The 17,959-nt window shown below is 43.6% G+C and overlaps 1 protein-coding gene across 1 annotated transcript in view; it reads left to right on the plus strand.

Moving 5' to 3' along the window:
- Positions 1-3,346: 3,346 nt before the first annotated feature.
- The window catches only part of trim44 (tripartite motif containing 44), a 39,327-nt gene continuing 24,714 nt past the window's right edge, over positions 3,347-17,959 (plus strand). The window contains exons 1-4 of the mRNA XM_076138871.1: positions 3,347-3,595; positions 4,252-4,915; positions 6,554-6,631; positions 13,259-13,546. Coding sequence (XP_075994986.1) covers positions 4,292-4,915; positions 6,554-6,631; positions 13,259-13,546 — 990 coding nt within the window. The 5' untranslated portion in view covers positions 3,347-3,595; positions 4,252-4,291. The remainder of the gene's footprint in view (positions 3,596-4,251; positions 4,916-6,553; positions 6,632-13,258; positions 13,547-17,959) is intronic.

The raw sequence follows: 17,959 nt of genomic DNA on the forward strand, positions 1-17,959 counted from the left end.
TACCGTTGCCATGGAAGTGGCACTTGGCATGTGGGTGAGCTGTGAATTTCCTGCCGCAAATTTAACGAACGAAACTCTGACTTTCATACAAAGACAGGAAGGATGGAATACAATCAAATGGAATAAAATAGAGTATCGATTACTAACTCCATCTCATAACTGTTAAGTGGCTACATGGTGCCAGATATGCTCAATCTCCCTGCAGGAATATCATGTTATTATAACACAGGGAGCTGAGGAGTGTAATGTTCTGAAATAATATAGTATATAGAAATGTTACAAGACTAATTTGACTCATTGATTTTTTTTTATAATTGGTGTAACATGACATGAGACAGAGGCACGTGCAGACACATTGGGTACATGTGATCTGAATCATCTGATATTCTAAAATGTCCAACATAACTGGAGTACGAAGTATAGATAGATTGAACCCATGCATCGCAATACTTGTTATGTAAGAACTCCTCATATATAATTCCAAATTGTTTGCGTGTTGGATTAAAAAAAGGAAATGATAGGGCGTGGTATGTATTCCTAAATAATCTGTGTTCTCAGGTTGATTCCCAGATTGAAGCGCTGAACGTGCTATTGGTGCACATTTGTATTCCTGCAAGATTATTGTAAGATATTGATCTCACCTCTGTGTCTTCTCATTGGCTTCGATACACAAAACACACATAGGGCCCATCTCTAGTGGGATAACTACTCTAGATAAGTGCAAGAGTAGACTGACAACAGCTCTATTTACACTGAGGTAGAGAGAGAAAGAAAGAAGGAACATTTGTACACACCGAAACACCCATCCTTCTGAAGCAAATGCAGCTGTAGTTGATTCTATTCCCATTTTTGATGCTGTAGTTAGTGGTGGTGTTGTACAAGACACACCATGTAAATGAGGACAGAACAAACATAACAAAGACCAATATAATGCAATACAGTTCAGGTCCATTAACATATATGTATAGGTGTTTCTATTTTTATTGTAATTCTGCTTTCGACATGATGGACGTTCCAGGTTTTTCTCAGCAAAGATTTGTTATATTGTTCCATCAAACAGGCAACATGATTTCACAAACAAAGCCTTACAAACACAGCGCACCGGTTCTGTTTGATGATTCACTGCTTTGAAAAGTTGCAGGGAGTTGTGGAAACTGCACACAATGTTCCAGAGGTCCAATTAAGGATTTAGAAGGCAGGATAAAATATCAACAAATTTTACAAATTACAGATTACAAAAAAAAGGAGGAAAAATGCTAAATCAGTCCAAGAAGCATTCCTTTGATAGAATGAAGCTGGGTTTCACTGAAGGAAAATCCATATCTGACTGAGACCAACTCACCTCATGTCAATAAAACAATGTTAAAGCCGAGGCATTAGGTAAGTGTTCGCCGTCTGCTCTGCTCCTCTGCCAAATCTACCCACTTTCACTGCTGGCTGTCGTTTCTGAGAGCAGGGTGTTCTTTGTGTTCCCAGCATAAGCTTTTCTCAGCTGTGTAGGTGTGCCGTTGAGCTAAACATGTTTACTGCAGCTTCTACAGCACAACACACTTTGTTTATCACAAAAGCTATGATGCTACGATCAAGAAACTTGAAGAGTGTTTTCTGTAACCACATATTGGATTTATATTTTCTGCTTATTCTAATGATTTACAAATCAATGATCCATTTAATTGTTTTCAGTGCAATGTGCATCGTGAAGATTTTAATGGCGGTTTAATGTTGTGACAACACAATATCGTGTGAGTGTTTGGCAGTCAATATATGCCCTCAATCCCAAGTTCTTAAATGATACATCTGTTATGATGTAATGCCGCCAAGAAACAGAGTTTGAATATCAATTATTACGTCGGTCTGGCATGCCAGCATAAATTTTATTTCATCGAAGAAGTATGTTCTGCTTGATTTTCTATAATAAACCTGATGAGAGTCTTATTATGGCACTGCCTCTTCAGTACAGCTGAAAATGTTAGCAAAAGCAGCATCGGCTCTCATGTCCGGTGGATTTGGAGACCTAGTTTTACTCCAGTTATTTATGGTGTGCCATTTAAGTTGCAGGTCAGTCGCTAAGTTGTCAAATACTGCTTGTGTTCAGCAGCTTCTTTAGATCCGTCTACAGAGAGCAGCTTATTCTCACCATCTTTCTCTCTCTCCCTCTCTCTCAAAGCTGGTTTATTGAGAAAAATAGAGTTTAGAGATTTGAACAGCAGGAGAAACAGACACCATAATTATTCCCGTCCCATTACAACTGTTGTTAAAATGAACACTTCCCCCTTCCTAGAGAGAACCACACAGAACTATACATTCTTCTCACAGCTGAGACCTCCTCTAGATAAACAGCTGCATGCATTTTGCAATATAAGCGTGTCCTACTTTTGTTTATGTAGCTTGTGAATTTTGTGTTGTTGTTGCCCAGAGAAACATGTAACTCCAGTATTTACATAACTGGCAACATCAGTTAAAAGATAGCTTTAATAATGTCCCCATGTGTTATTGTTGTTATTGTAGTGTATATCAGAAATGTTGCTGTCTAGAGCAGTACAAACATGACTCACAGTGATTTGCAGAAGAGCATTTTGGGCGACATTCCATTGGAAAGATCTAAACCCCCCCATGGAACTTTTTTGATTGAATGGAGGAAAGGGGATGCAATTTTCCTGGTACCATTATTCTTCCTGGCGGACTGAAAACTCAACTCAGTTTGCTTCAAAGTCCTCCAGGGAAGTTCAGACTTATGAAATGTGAGGTTTGAGAGTATTGGTGTGATATATTCAATCCGTCTTGGGTTGGAGGAATATTAATGTGGTGGAGGAATCACATTTTGTTCACTTTTCTCTTTTGATTGATTTTAGTCGGTGTTACCCCAGCAACACATTCTCCGGGGGTGCAGATTGGATGTATAATCTCAGTTTATTGGAAGAGATTCAAAACATCACGAATGACTGATTGAACTACTTTAATAAACAAGTCTTTTGTGGGCACATCATCTCTGAAACGTTTAGTCTTTACCACTTACTTACCAATTTTAAACTTCATGTCTCCAAATCCCATGATGCCTTCACGGGTGACAGAAATGTGGGTCAATTGAAAGTCAATAACAAACATCACTCACTCGTTATTTCATGCCCGAATTTTTAGCAGATTTCCAGAATAAAATGTCGTTTTGCGTTTATATTTTAGTTCAGATTTACTTCACCTTTAAATCCCTTGCTTGTCTGCAGCTCCGATCGTCTTTGTTGTGCCTGTCAGCCGGGCTTTCTCTCCCCAGCCTGTGTGTCTCTCTCTGCTGCACACACAGACACTCTCAGACATACACGCACACACGCACACGCGCACACTTATACCCGAGGAGCAGGAAGTGGAAAAAACAGCTGACAAAAACAAGGAAGTAAACGCTGCGCTATCGGAGCTGGAGCTTGTTTACTGCCTTGCAAATAAACTAGAACAGTCGGAAGTTAAAACAAACGACTATGCTACGGAAATTAGCCGTCAAGCTAACGCCTCCGCTGACAAGCATTAGCTCCCAACGAGCTTAGACAGAAATAAAGAGAAGACGACGCACAAGAGCAAGCGCACCCGGAGTGAATGCCAACTGGTAAGCCCCGCAGGAGGAGGCACACAGAGAGAGTGTGTGTGTGAGAGTGTGTGTTAGGGAGAGATAGCAGAGAAGGTGGAGGAAAAAGGGGAAAGGGAAGTATTAAGCTTTTGCGTTGCTAGTTTGTATCAGCAGTTGGAATGAGAACACAAAACAGCTCAGGAGAGGAAGGCTCCAAGGTAAAGAGGGGGGAGAACAGATAGGTGTGTGAGTGTGTGTTGGAATCACGCAGTGTTTTCATGCTCCTTTTTCATACTCCTGCAGAGTGCACCAAAAGCGAAAGAGAGGGGGAAACTAAAATGTAAAAAAGGTCAAGGCCCAAGGCACAACGTGAAGCTTTGGCACATGTTCATGCTGAGGGGTGTGACGCAACTGCATTCAGCAGTTTGTGTTTATGATTCAGCCAACAGAGAGAGAGAATGTGTGTGTCTGTGTCTGTGTCTGTGTGTGTGTGTGTGTGTGTGTGTGTGTGTGCACCCCTGCAGAGTATTCGGTGTGAAGTGTGATATTGTTTTGCAGGAGTTTGGTTCCTGTGAGCTGTTGTGGGTGTATTATAAATCCAGACGATCTTGGATTTCCACCTGTGCCATTATGACAACAATGAAGTTACACAACTGTTTCTAACCTGCCCTCTGTTCCCTGTGTCTCTTTTATAGACCTAATACGTTAATACTCCCAGATTTGGTGTCGACCAACATGAACAGTGAAGGAGAACGCGAGGATGAACGCACGGTGCAGAAACACGAGGAGCTTCCGCAGATGGACGGGTTGTGTGACGTGTGTGAGCCGGACGAGGCCCAGCCAGCAACGCAAGTGTGTCATATCTGCAGCTTCGCCTTCTGCTCAATCCATGCTGAGAATCACGCCAGCAGAACACATCACCTGCTCACGGCTTATAACCACGATAGCCCTGGAATGAACAGAGACTGTGGGGCTGCAGGTGGAGCTGAGGAGGGGGTTAACGCAGCAGTGGACAGGGCAGTAGATGCAGGGGAACCTATGATGGCGTCGGCTGAAGGGGGAAAGGCTGAGGCAGGTGGGAGCGGTGATGGGGTAGGAGGAGAAGCCCCGAGTGGTGCACCTGTGGACGGCGAGGTGGAAGCTGGAGTTGAGGGTGCAGAGGCTGGGGAGGAGGTTGACGGAGAGGCTGGGAGTAAGGACAGTGTGACGGTAGCGAGACTGCGCTGCACGGAGCACGGACAAGAAGGCTCCCTCTACTGTAAACCGGACGAGAAGATCATCTGCGTGGTGTGTGCCGTGCAGGGTGAACACAAAGAGCACGAGATCATCACTCTGTATGAAGCCTACGTCTGGCAGAAGGTGAGTCGGTTGTATTATGAGAAAATAACGCACACTGTTTACACTACAAGGCAGAATGGCTGTGTGTCAAACAGTGTATGCCCTCTGCTGCACATATTCATAATGACATGCTACACAATAGCCTCACAGGGACGTTACAGTATAACACTCAACACTTAGCTGCTTTGTAGGCATAATGCAGTATTTAACAGTATGCCAACATCTCTGTTTGATGTCTTGCATACTATTTTAAGGGACTGAATCTCACAATCACCCACAGCATCATCAATACATCGATTTAATTGCGCGCCAACAGATAATAACCTCTCTGCTTTCAAACATTGGAATCATCGAAAGTATTTCCCGATGTCCATTTGGCCCCGTGCCTATTTTGGTTTCACCCTCTCTTGCATTTCTCCCATGGGTTTGTAGCTTCAGGAGCATTAGAAAGCGTCCAGTGAGTCACCAGGCATGAGTGCAGCATTGCAGTGGGTCCAATAGGGCCGACCTAATGTGCTAGATTTAAGAATAACACCGTCATCACTGCGGGCGCGATTCTGCCTCGCATAGACTTTGTAATGATTATTGTCTCATTTAGAGGCAGATGTTATCAGCTCACTGAACGCATCGCAGCGGTGTCACTGCACAGGCAATTGGGACGGGGGAATGATAAGACCATAAACCAGGTCTTGGTTGTGAAAGATTACTCTCATCAGTAAAGGGGTTTTTGTTTGTGAACAGGACATAAAGCGCAACGGAAATGTTTTTGTAAAAAGGCCGTATTGGTAAAGCAATACAGTAATGACTCATGGTGTTATGACTGTAAGTGATAGAATTGGAATAATGTCCTCTGCCCTGGGGCGGTCTGGACCAAAAAATAGAGCAGCACGCTTCAGTGGTGTACTTATGTCACATATGGATTAACGAGGGACAAAGCGGGTCACACACACACCCAGGCAAACACACATATACGAAGACACACACCCACAGTCTTCATTATGTACTCCAGTTTCTTATCCTGCTTCCTGTGTTTTCATGTGAAAGAATGCTCTATGTGTGGGAGTTGTGACATGGTTCCCTTTGTTGTGTGTTGAAACTTGAGGACAAAAATGGCTTTTAAGAAAGGATGGCAACTCTTTCGGGGAGCTTAAAGATCTGCCTGTATACAATGGAATCTAACGTTAACATCAGACTCGCTCGGTTACTTTGCTGACTGTAAAAATATCTTTCTACAAAACAAACATCTTTTGTTGCATCTTCTCTCCGTTTCCTTTCAGCAAAGTCAAAATTTTCACAAGCTAAGGGTTCAGTGTTCTTTTAATACAAACAGAACAAGAATATTGCCTGAAAGAAATCAGCATAGGAATCGTTAAACTATTGGATTGATTAAATTGGTCATAGAGGTCTTTTTACACGATTATGTTCCTCAAGCACCATCTTTAAAAGAATGTCACATTATTAGTAGGAAATGTTCAATCATACATATTTGGTTGGTTGAGGTCATTGCCGTAGTCTTATTAAGCCTAAATGCTTTACAACGTAATAGAATGGAAACTAAATTGGCCATTCTGTAATGAGTCACATACAAAGGAAAGGTCATTCTCTCTTTTATATACTGTTGTAATATATTCACTAATGGTTTATGTGCTTCCCTTTTAGAGCCGGCAAGGCCACGACCTGCTGGGCTTCACACAACAGATGGGCGAGAACGTCAAGACTAAGTGGACCAACCCCGCAGTAAGTCAAACGGCCGGGCACAGAATAGTGAAGCAAAGGTTTTTGTTTCGCCTCACAATGAAAGAAAATGTCTTATTTCTGTTCTGCTCTGGCTACCGGTCCAGCGCAGGCCAGCTGCTACTGAGATATGGGGGAGAATGTGGCAAGAGCAAGGAGTATTAGAAAGAGACAGATGGCAACACAGTTGGAAATCAAAGGCAAACTTTTTGGACATTATTTTTAAGAGAAAACATGCTGATGCTCACACTCTTTTCCCCAATGGTCCATTGTAAACATCCATTAGAAAGTGACACAACACCTTGCTGGTTTGACTTTGAGAAGTGTACACACAGTGTTTTCCCTGTAAAACGGATATTTAAAGCCCTGAAAGAGATATAAAAAGTTTTTTACGTGTTTCTAATGTCTGCAGTCACTCTGGGAAAAATATTTGTCATGTGCTTTAGTGGGAATTAGTGTGTCTCCACCTTTGCATGCCTCATTCACCGTTTGATCTGTTCTGGACTGTAACGGTTCTTTTGGGTTCGCTTACTCTACATTTCATATCCAAATTAATTTAGAGTGTGTTCATTTAGGTGTTGCCAAACTGGGGATTCGTAAGCAATCTGAGTGAATGACTGCATGCTGATATTGCTTGTCCTGCCAGACTCTATTCTGGTAATGATACCACATACCCAGATCCCAGCAATAATTCATTTGCTAAGTATCAAATTGGAAGGAGTGTTTGACTTGACTTTTCTCCCCAGAGTGCTACATTTTCATCTGTTGTCCATCCCTTCCTGCATTTGCTGGGTGCCTTATGTCTGATTTGAGATTATTCCCTTAATCCCTGATGTCCCTTGTGATACGTTTTTGTTTTTAGTTGGTGTTTATCAAGCATTACAATGACACAGCTCAAATACTCTGGATAAGAATCGTAATTTATCATCGATGGCATTCCTTTCCTTCCCATTGCCACCTGGCAGAGTTGTGTCAGTTGCGGCCAATGAACCTGTCACTTGCGGTGCTAAATGAGGCTTAAGATTATTAGAATGATCTGCTCTTCCCCACTTTCTTAATCAGCAAGTTGATATGATAATAGATCCAGCCATTTAATGAAAGACTGAATCAGAGCGTTGTGGTTCTATTAAAAAAAGTCGACCTACGTGCCACGGCTTTAAAATGCGTGAACTGGAACGCTGAATTTGAAATATGGTAATAGTATGAAATCAAAACAAAGCATTTACAGTAAGTAGCTGGATACAGAAAGGATGAATCATCAACCTGGTTTCATGCTATACAGAGCTCTAACAGGAAAAGATGAGCCATTACTCATTTGAGAGGCACTGGGTAGAGCAGTATGCACTGCAGCAGTGTAGACACTGCAGCTGTGAAGACACAGCAGTCTGGAATGAGATAAAGAGGGATTAGAAGGAGATTATGACATGAAAGCCTTTGGAAGTAAACATGAAAGCCAATTATTTCCACCTATATATTCATTCAAACAGCTCCATTTTCAGATTTGCTTGAGCTTTTCCTACTGGGTTTTTACAGATATGTGTTGACTCAATACTTCTGAGTTCACTTGGTGATGTCACTCTTCAGGCTCAGCGCTTTGCAGTGATTTGTATAGGCTACTGACATTAGATTGGATTAGGGAATAGGTATGTTCAGTAGAAAATGTTGAGGGGAGTTGGTAAAATATGTGTGTGTTCATAACAATCACAGAGGCTGGACTTCATTGATCAGGATAACTTCAGTTTTATATTGACTGACAGCTGATTAGTTGCATCAGGTGATCAGGTTGCATCAAGTTATTGTATTAAAAGATTGTAGTACATTGGATCTCTTAATTTAAACCGAATGCTTGCATCAAGTCAGCCATGAAAACACACCCCAGTGTGTCGTCCTAACCAAAGCTACACACCCACTTCTCATCCGCTCAGGACGACACAGAGAGAGATGACACTGTATCGACCCTTCAGCCACCCCTGCAGACCCACTTCTGCCTTTTGCTCCAGTTCTATAATTATATCTGCACTTATCGAGGAGCGCTGGCACAAAGGAGCATTTCTGGAAATTCTGTAGAGATGTGACCTGTGGCAGAGTGGCATAATTTTGAAGGTTCATTTTAATGTCTTGTGAGAAATACCACATTTCTGGCAGATGGAAACTCGGCTCGGTTGATATATATTATCCTGTTGAAATATCAGTGCTGCCCCAAGGGCCTCCTGGACATTTTTGTCTCCCGCCATCTCGACGGAGAGTTGTGACGTGTCTCGGCGAAAAAACACTTACCTGCTCACTCACAGTGCCCCTGCCTGAGAGACCATTATGTGGATTTGTTGCCGTGTCCTCACCGCACTTTAAAATGTCACCGATCCTTATTATGCATGACAGGCAACCATCAGAGTGAGAGATCTTGGTGAGGAAAGTGTGTGTGTGTGTGGGAGTGAGAGAGGGAGGCAAACAAGGAGGCACAGACAGAAGTGCGAGTAGGTGAGGAGGAAGTGTGCGCCTGTGTGTGTGAGGAGGTGTGAGGTGAATAAAAAGGTGTAACCCCTAGCTGGTGTTTACTTATTAAATCGAGCATGCTTGATTATGTACTCTGCCACAGGTGGAGAGACTTTAATCTCTCAGAGCTCATATCTTCATTTCTTCACAGATGAATTTAATCTATCATAACCAGAGTTGTGTGCAACATGAAAGGGCTCAGATCGCTGTCTAACATTCAGAGCCAGCCATCTTGTTTTATCCACAGTTGGGAGAGTTGATGTACGCTGTGGCTCCAGACCAGGACAGCAGGTTGTCAGCATATTTACCTCGCTCTCGTGTTTTATTTATCCCCATTCTGCCATGCGGAGCACCTCCTGTGGTACGCTGCCCCGTGGTGCTGCTGGCTGCAGCTGGAGTGGAGAAAGCAACACAGCAATGTTTGACCCAGTCGAGCAGAAATGCATGAGCGTGCACTGGCTGCACCAATTTTCTTTGCTTCATAAAATCTACAAAAACAGCACAGACGCATTAAAGCTGCCGTAGGACGCCGAGCAAGGAAGGCAGGGAAAGGCGTGAAGAGACTTGGCTGCTGCTGTTAGGTCGATATGTCATGCTTTACCTCATCCTCCCCTTCTTTCTTCCTTTCTCTTCTCCTCTCTGCCATTGCTTTTCAAGTCTGCCTTTCCCTCTCTTCCCTCTCTATCTCCCCTCCAAAGCATTTTATTTGAATGAGTCTATGTATCACTCCCCGGAAAGTTGCTTCACCCACTACCAATAAAATGGGGCCGGGTATTGAAACACTACAGTAATAAAACCAAAGGCCTTCTCCCACTCTTCCCTCTCCCTCTTTTAACCTCTCATACTTCCCCACTTTATATTGGTTTATATGACTTTTGGAGAACTGGCCTTTTTAAAAAATGAACCTTTATGTATTGCTGTATTGTATGACTAAATTGGAGAATACATTTTTGGGAGAGATAAAAGAGGATGAGATGATATAGAGAGGAAGGGAGAGAGCTTAGTGTTCGTTTGGAACTGTGCCATTACTGCCAATGGCAAGGACAGTTCAACTCCATCCATGCCTTTTCCCTAATGGTCCATCTATCCTTAAATTCTGTTGATGCTTTTTTAAAGTTAGTAGAAAAGTTAGATATCACACACACACACATCCCCTTTTTCTTTTTTCAGTACTTTGTTGAGACTACATGACACTGAAACCACAGACAATTATTTCCTTTGACCCAATGTTCTCTAAGCTGCCTTAAGTCTCTTTGTTTCCCACTTTAGTGCATCCTGGTGGGTCATAAGGGAAAGTGGCTGTGTTTTTCTTTTCACACTCTAATCTACTTTCACTGCCAACTGACTTTGCTTCTTGTTCTGCACTTTTCCTCAGCACTAATGACTTGCAAACCTTTTCTGCAGCCAGCAGTCACAAAGCACACTAGTGTGTGTGTGTGTGTGTGAGGTTAATTCAGTTTGAATAACTTCATAAGTTGTAGTCATGTGAAATGCTTGTGAAATTTCTATTTGAGTAAACCTTCAGATACCAGCTTTCTGTTTGATGCCAGCCTAGGCGTTGAAATGAACATCCATGAACACAAAAACACGTCATTCCAACTTGTTGACCTGAAAAGCTCTTTTCTGTGGTTTGCACTTTGCCTGTGTGTATTCCCTGCATTCCCTCCCTCATCTCACATCCTATGCCAACTCTCCTTGTAAGCAGTGTGCCACCGTCTCTCCTGAGGCCTCATTTCAGGGCCTCAGCTCGCAATGCAAACGAAGATTAGCATGCATGAATGCCTCCTTCCTTGCTAGCAGGACAGATTCAGAGAATCTCTGTCACCCAGTGAAGGGTCCAAGGGCAGAGGGCTCCTGATCCACAAACACAAAGAACACTGATCTGGGATCATGGCTCCCATCTGCCACAGGGCAGGGCATCAGGGGCAGGGTGAGGGGGCAGGGGATTCGTTGGAGGTCTTGGAAATGGGAGAGGTGGTGAGAGAAAGTGTCAGGGTGCCAGATTGATGACAGTTAAGTCACTAAAGACAGGAAGTTTTTACTCGTCTTTGCTGTCAGTGCTTTCACGACGTGTTATGCTCTGCACAGAACTATTTTGACAGTTTTCCTTAGATTTGCTTTCCCAACCCCCAACATGTCACCCAGCCAAAACATGCACACAAGATTTGTTTCATATGTACACAAATATGCTAAGCTTTGTATCACATTTTGCATCAACCATATGGGGAAATTTAAAGCAGACAAGTGGGCTGTAGGAAAGAACTCACATGAAACTATTTGTCAACAATTAGAGGTTGTCAACATGTCAAGCAGTTGTCAAACGCATTGTAAGCAGTGACTAGATTTGCAGAGACATTTTGTTTGTGCACTGAGAATGTAAGCTATTAATATTCCGGTGTATGTAACATCTCAATCAGTGCAAACTCTGAAATAGTAAGCACTTCTCAGCGCTCACACTTCAAATAATTAGTCCTCTGGAGAATACGAGTGGTTTTGCCTTTGCAGATTTGTAGCTTTTGAGTTTGTTGGCGTAAGAAAGGAAGATGATGCTAATCCAAAGCATGTGTCTGTTGTCTGTCCTTCGTCATCAATAAGACACTTGTGTGACATTAATTTAGCACAAAGAGGAAACGGAGAACAATAGGCTCCTTTCATTCTCATCTCTAGTCTGAATCCAAATGCAGTCTTACCATCTCGGCAGAGGCTTTTCTGTTTTTAGACCTGTTTGAAATGTCTGGCTGTCACTTGCTATCAGATTTCACTGGAATCTATTGGAAATGTAAGTACCAATTGGCTTAGGACTGCGTAATGAGTTTGGGGAAGGCTACAGATCAACCAATGTTTTTTTCTGCATTTGTTTTTCTTCTTTGTTTTTCCCAAGACTGCGTAAAATATATTTTGACAATTGCCGAACGCGGCGCCACTGGCACTCTGCGAGGTTTCCACTTAGATCTTTCTCAAGTTGTGTATTGAACATTTAAAAAATGTCTTCTACTATTAAACGACATTTATGGTATGGTGCAGTCTTTACGCAGTGCTCCCCAATTCCGCGTAAGTGATGGGTATATATATTTGTCTGTTCATGTAGAAAGCAGATAAAGACATTACTACCTCTGTTAGGTTAAACGGTCAATTTAGAGAATCTGATTGCTTGTGCAGCGATGCCAAATATCCAATAAAACTTTTAGCCCTTAGGGAACGGGCTCTGCCGACATCAGGAAACACAAATGACTCATTGTTTCTGTAGAAAGATGGGAGGCTGAGAGGGAACGGATGAGAGAAGGGAGGGGGAGATGACAGAAATAGAAAAGGAAGAGAGTAAAGTTCTGCTCAAGTAAACGGGAGAGAGACGGAGCAGAAATGTAGACTGAATGATTACAACATATTCAGGAGCAGAGATCATGACGCGGGACCTTGACATCCATGTTAGAGGTGGCGCCATCTCATTGGGACTCGTTGAGACGCTTTAATGAAATGAGTCATGGCTATTGGAGCCTTGTTGGAGAAGAGGGAAATTGATTAAAAAGGTATCCCAGTGAGCGGTGTGGTAGCGTCGAAAGCCAAACAGATGGCTTGCTCTGGTAGAAGGAGCCACTGAGATCTCTATCTACAGACGGGACACATGGAGTTTGCCTCCAGGGGCTCTGCTCCATGATCTCCATCAATTTGCTACAGCATGACAGAGAGCAACGGGCTCATTACACAACATTCACAGAGTCAAGGAAAGAAGAAGAAAAACTTCAGTGCTTGGCCCTCGTGCTGTGGCCATTATGTGTATTTGTAACTATTTCTGCCTCTCACCTCGGGACAGTCGCAACATAATTCTTCAGCATTTTTGCTGTCGTCTCTGTTTTTTACTTGCCTATATGCTGGATGTTTGATGTCTGGCTCCGCTTCGCCATCATATATCTCATTATATGTGTGATTCCTACCAACACTGAAGCTGTTCATCCAAGTTAATTTGAAATGACAGCCTAATATCTCTCTTCATCCCAGCCATTTGTGGATTTCCTCATAAAATTAAGCTTCAGCTGCTTTAAACTCTCTCTCTCTCTCACTCTCTCTCTCTCTCTCTCTCTCTCTCTCTCTCTCTCTCTCTCTCTCTCTCTCTCCCCCCCCCCCCTCCTCATTGCTTAGACGTCTACCGAGGAGCTTGAAGACTATGTGAATGGCCAGTTTGATGAGCTGCGCAGGTTGGTCCACCTGGAGGAGAAGAGGACCCTTCACCTGGTGGATCTCAAAGAGGCCTTCCTGACGGCCTCGGCTGCTGAGAAAATCGCCGAGATCTCCGTCCAAACCGAGCGCCTTCAGGAAGAAATGGCTAACATCACACACCAGCTGTGCCTGCTGGAGCAGGCTGAGGGCAAGGGTCCTGCTGTCGTCGCAGCAGCCCTGCGAGAAGCGGGACCATCCGACAGAGCGCAGGTAAGAAGCACCTCCATCATCATGATTGTGTGTCCCTCTCAACACCAAGTAGAGCGTAGAAGACGGGTTGCAGAAAGGCAGTATAAGTCTCTCTACTGTGTCTTTATTTTCTCCAGCCTGCTGATGTCACAAGTTTGATATACAGTAGATTCCATTGCCAGCTCGCCAAATACGGCTTTCTCTAGGGTACAAGCTCTTCTGGTGGCGCCTCTGTTGCATTCAGGGTTCACCAATATGTCAGAGCAGAGCAGAGTCACATCTGCCAAATCTATCTGCATAACCATTTCTGCGATGTAAACCGCTCCCAACTTTCTGTGCCACAATCTGCTTTCAAGCCTTTTGAATGTAATCCCTCCTGCAAATTGTGCGATAACAGTGATCTAATAAGAACACACAGAACAACAACAAGCAGGAAATTAACACTGTCCAGGTGGAAGTTAATCATCAGGTTGACACCCAGCCATGCCAGGTTTTTAGAAATGTGGGCCGTAGCAGCAGGTCCTCAATCTCTCACTGGATGCTTTTTGATTGCGAGAGTGTTCATATTTTGGCACTTGTGGACTTTTACTGTAATCAGGAGCCACTGTGTTGGATTGATAGCGAACAATTTCAGCAGATTTTTTGTCTTGATTGTTGATTGAACTAGAAAAAAAGCCTCCATCAAACAGGGGTAATTATACGTTAGTCCTTATTTGTCCCCCACAGACAAATTGCTTCACATGTTGTGATCGACACTTTGGCAAAGGCGGCGAGACTTTGAAAGGGCAGCAGCAAACACAGAGCGAATTAATTTACACCTGCAGAGGCCCGATGGAAACACTGAGCAGTGGGCGCTGCTAAGGCGAGCGCCGCCTCAACGGGGGGTCACGGGGTGGCTGAGACCGGCTATGGCTTTAAGGGCGCACATTCAGTTCATATCAAGTTCACTGTTAAGAATCTGAATTTTTTCCTTTCATGCCGTCAGCTGTGAAAGTATGATGCAGGTAGTTAGATGCAAATAAATCCCGAGGTGTTGGCTGATGTGGCATAAGTGTAACTATGTTTGTCCTCTGGCAGCGTGCCAGCTTTACATTCACACACCAGCTGCACACACTGGCCCCTTCTCTTTTTACATGCTACCCTCTCGGTCAAGGCTAAATTCCCGTATCAGTGTACTGAGCATTTACACCAGAGCCTGTGTGCAGCTGCAGTATGCGTTTTCTGCATTTGCACGTATGTAAACACAGCCGAAAGGGGGCAGGCCGTGCCGAGCGGCTCGCACCGTGCGTCGCGTCTCATTTCAACACAGAATGCGAGGCCTTTACTTCTTATAGGACCCGCATTAAAATGTCCCACCGGTCCATTTATCACTTGCTAAACTGTAGCTGCCATAGGGAGGCAAGGAGGCTTGACTGTTCCCCGATGATGCAGTTTGCGGGGCAGGGGAGGCTGCGGTAATGATGGTGGATGACGTGCCGATTGCTTTTCTCACTGAGAAAGGAATCCATGCTGGGCCAAGTTCATTAAAGTGCTAATTGAATGGCTATGGTCACCCTGTTTGTCCAGTGTGTAAGGAGGGAGTAATGGACGCTGTTCTTGGTGATGTGTGCTCGTTGGAGTGGTGCTGTGAGGCAGTGTGTGGAGACCGTGGGTTAGGCAGCCATTTATGTAATGTCTATCTTGACTGTGTGTGTGGGCAAAAAGCGGAACAATGATTGCCCCTAGTTTACACCACAAACACCTACTTCAGCTTTGTCCAAATGGCGTGAACATAGCTGGTGGCAGTGGAGTAGATGTGTACTTTATACTTTTGTTGTGAAGGTGAAAGGAACGGCACCAGCGGCGACAACAGAGGCGGTGTCAGATGAGGCCATTTCAACCAATTCTGCCACGCTCAATCAGCCTCTCCTCATTACAAGGTCATTTTGTCTGCTTGTCGCTGCGATTGTGCCGCTGACGTGACGACAGCTGACATCGCCGCCCCCCCCACGATCCACTCTTGAGGACGTGCGCAAAAGCATCTCAAACGGGATTTTGGCTCCGGTGCCTTTTCTTTGATGCATAGCAGCGCCGCATGGAGTTGCAGGGAGTAACTTATGTTTACTTATTAACTTACTCACTAACTCATTCCCTCAGCTTAGCCTCGGGGCAGAAGGGTGTCAGCGGCGTGCACTGCTCAACCGTGTACTTCCAAACTATAACACTGTGTCCTCATTGCTGTTTGACATTCACACCTTCGCGAGATTATCGACTGCCAAATAGCAACAGTCGCTGCTGCAGACTTCCTAATCACATTGGTTGCAACTGTAGCGGGCTGAAATAACGCCGGGAATGTCAATGCGACTGAAGCGGAACCCTGAAAGTGATCATTATCTGCAGCTTTGTAAGAATTCAAACGCATCTATTTAAAAAGATCTTCTGTTAGTTTGTTAGCTTTTCTTAATGCAATGCTCAGTTTAAACGTATTCACAGGCTGCAATTATATACTCTATAACAGTTTTGGAAGTAGTGCCTTGATTCCAACCACCAATAAAGCTGTCTCATGCAATAATCCTGATAAATATAAAATATATCTCCGCTGATTATAATCCACCCCTTTACAACGAGCCGTATAATTGAGGTGAGTCTTCTCCTTGAAGGTCAGACTAACAAATTACCACTGCCTCTGCTCATAATCGCTTCCTTTTTCCAATGTACACACACGTGAACACACACAGGTCCAAATGCACGCGTTTACACACGAGCGTGCAATAACGAGGAAAAAGCATTTCTGAAAGTTCACCAACCAGAGCGAGCCGAGGGGAGGACACGCTGCCATCCAATTAAGAGATTTTGACTCCGTCTACGAGTTCATTTGTTACCAAAATGCTCATTGTCTTCATTTTGAGAACTAATCTACAAGGTGAAAGCAGGTATAATACCGGTTACAGATTGCATTTGACTAATGGCTGTAACTAATAAAGATGTGTCACCCCAGCAAGGAAGTAATCTGTCTCTCTGAGCGGTGCAATCATACAAATGGCAGACATATAAAACAAACCCAAGCAGTATGAAAGTGCCAAACACACAGGTACAGGAGCATAAAACTTTAAACCTCCCTGGCCGTATAGAGGTAATGCTCCTTCCCGTCATTAAAAATCTGTTCTTATCGCATGTCTGTGTAAGTGCCTGTGCAGCTGTTGGTGTGTATCCGTGTGAGGCTTCCGTTTCTGTGCCATTATTTTTGGAAAAAGTGGAGGCGGATACAGGAAGAGAAGCGTGGAAACAAAGCCAAGACGCCTCATTAGCCAGGCATTGGGAAACTTCACCGGTGACCTCAGGCCGACCCCGGGTCCTGACCAGGGTCACAGCGAGCCGCCGGGGAGGTCGGCTTGAAACCACTCAGCGTTTGCTTAATGAGCATTGCTTTAAACTGGCTGATGCGCAGTATTAGTCATGTTTTTCCTTCCATGCAGTTAAACATCACACGCTGCTTCTACATCTGTCACACAGTAGCCCAGACTGTGCTCCTTTACCTTTCACTCATCATCTTTCGGTGCTGATTCAACAATCACCCTGTTGCACAGGTGTGAGTTCTGATTTATAGTGTGCAGAAGAAAAGACAAATGAAACAAGATATTTTTCGAGACGATCCCTCTGTTTCCCTCATTATTTGGCACTTCAGTGCTACTGGGCGACAATTTCGGCTTTAGATTCCCACTTCAATTTAAATAGCATCACCTCGGCAGCTACGTGTTCAGGTTTTCCTTATTTAATTGGAGACGGGGGCCTCGCTCGTCTTGTGTTTGTAGCTTTGTGCAAACAGCATCTCAGGAGGGAGAGAGCTTATGTGCTTATAGAAAGAAAAAACTCCAAAGGGTTCAATGAAAGTTCAAGGGCATCATCATCTTTCAGCATCACAATTGTCAATATTGTTTGAAATAGTGAATGCAGCCGCTTCGGGCCACGTGTGTTAATGGCGTCTAAGTTGTTTTCAGCCTTGCAAGACCAATTTATATGTTTGCACTTACTGATTGAACCACCCAAGGCCATGCAAATCGTCGGAACTGCGAATCAAATATTATACAACTCAAGGTATTTGTTTTCTCTGTACTGGTAAAAAAGTTTGCAAAAGTAATTACAATTAGTTCATACTATAGCTGTGAGCTCTTTTCTACTCCCATCTCTCATTAGATTTTCTTGCGAGTACCACTAAATAATTTTAATTGAACCAAATGGTAGAGAAAGCAGACAGTGGATCTATAACTCATTTACTATTCCTGTTATGTTATGGGCCAAATAAATGTCTGGGATTCTCATTACACATTCAACACTTGCTGATATAATTGTTTGTTTATATTAATATAATGATGTGTAGGAAAAATGTAGCTGAGTTTAAGAGAGTTTCAAGAAGGAGAAGAGTAGAATTCAGCCGGTTCCATTTTGAAATGGACA

This window comes from Genypterus blacodes, unplaced genomic scaffold (genome assembly GCF_046128005.1).
Source record: "Genypterus blacodes isolate CSIRO-AG114 ecotype Tasmania unplaced genomic scaffold, CSIRO-AGI_Gbla_v1 ptg000015l_1, whole genome shotgun sequence".
Lineage (NCBI taxonomy): Eukaryota > Metazoa > Chordata > Actinopteri > Ophidiiformes > Ophidiidae > Genypterus > Genypterus blacodes.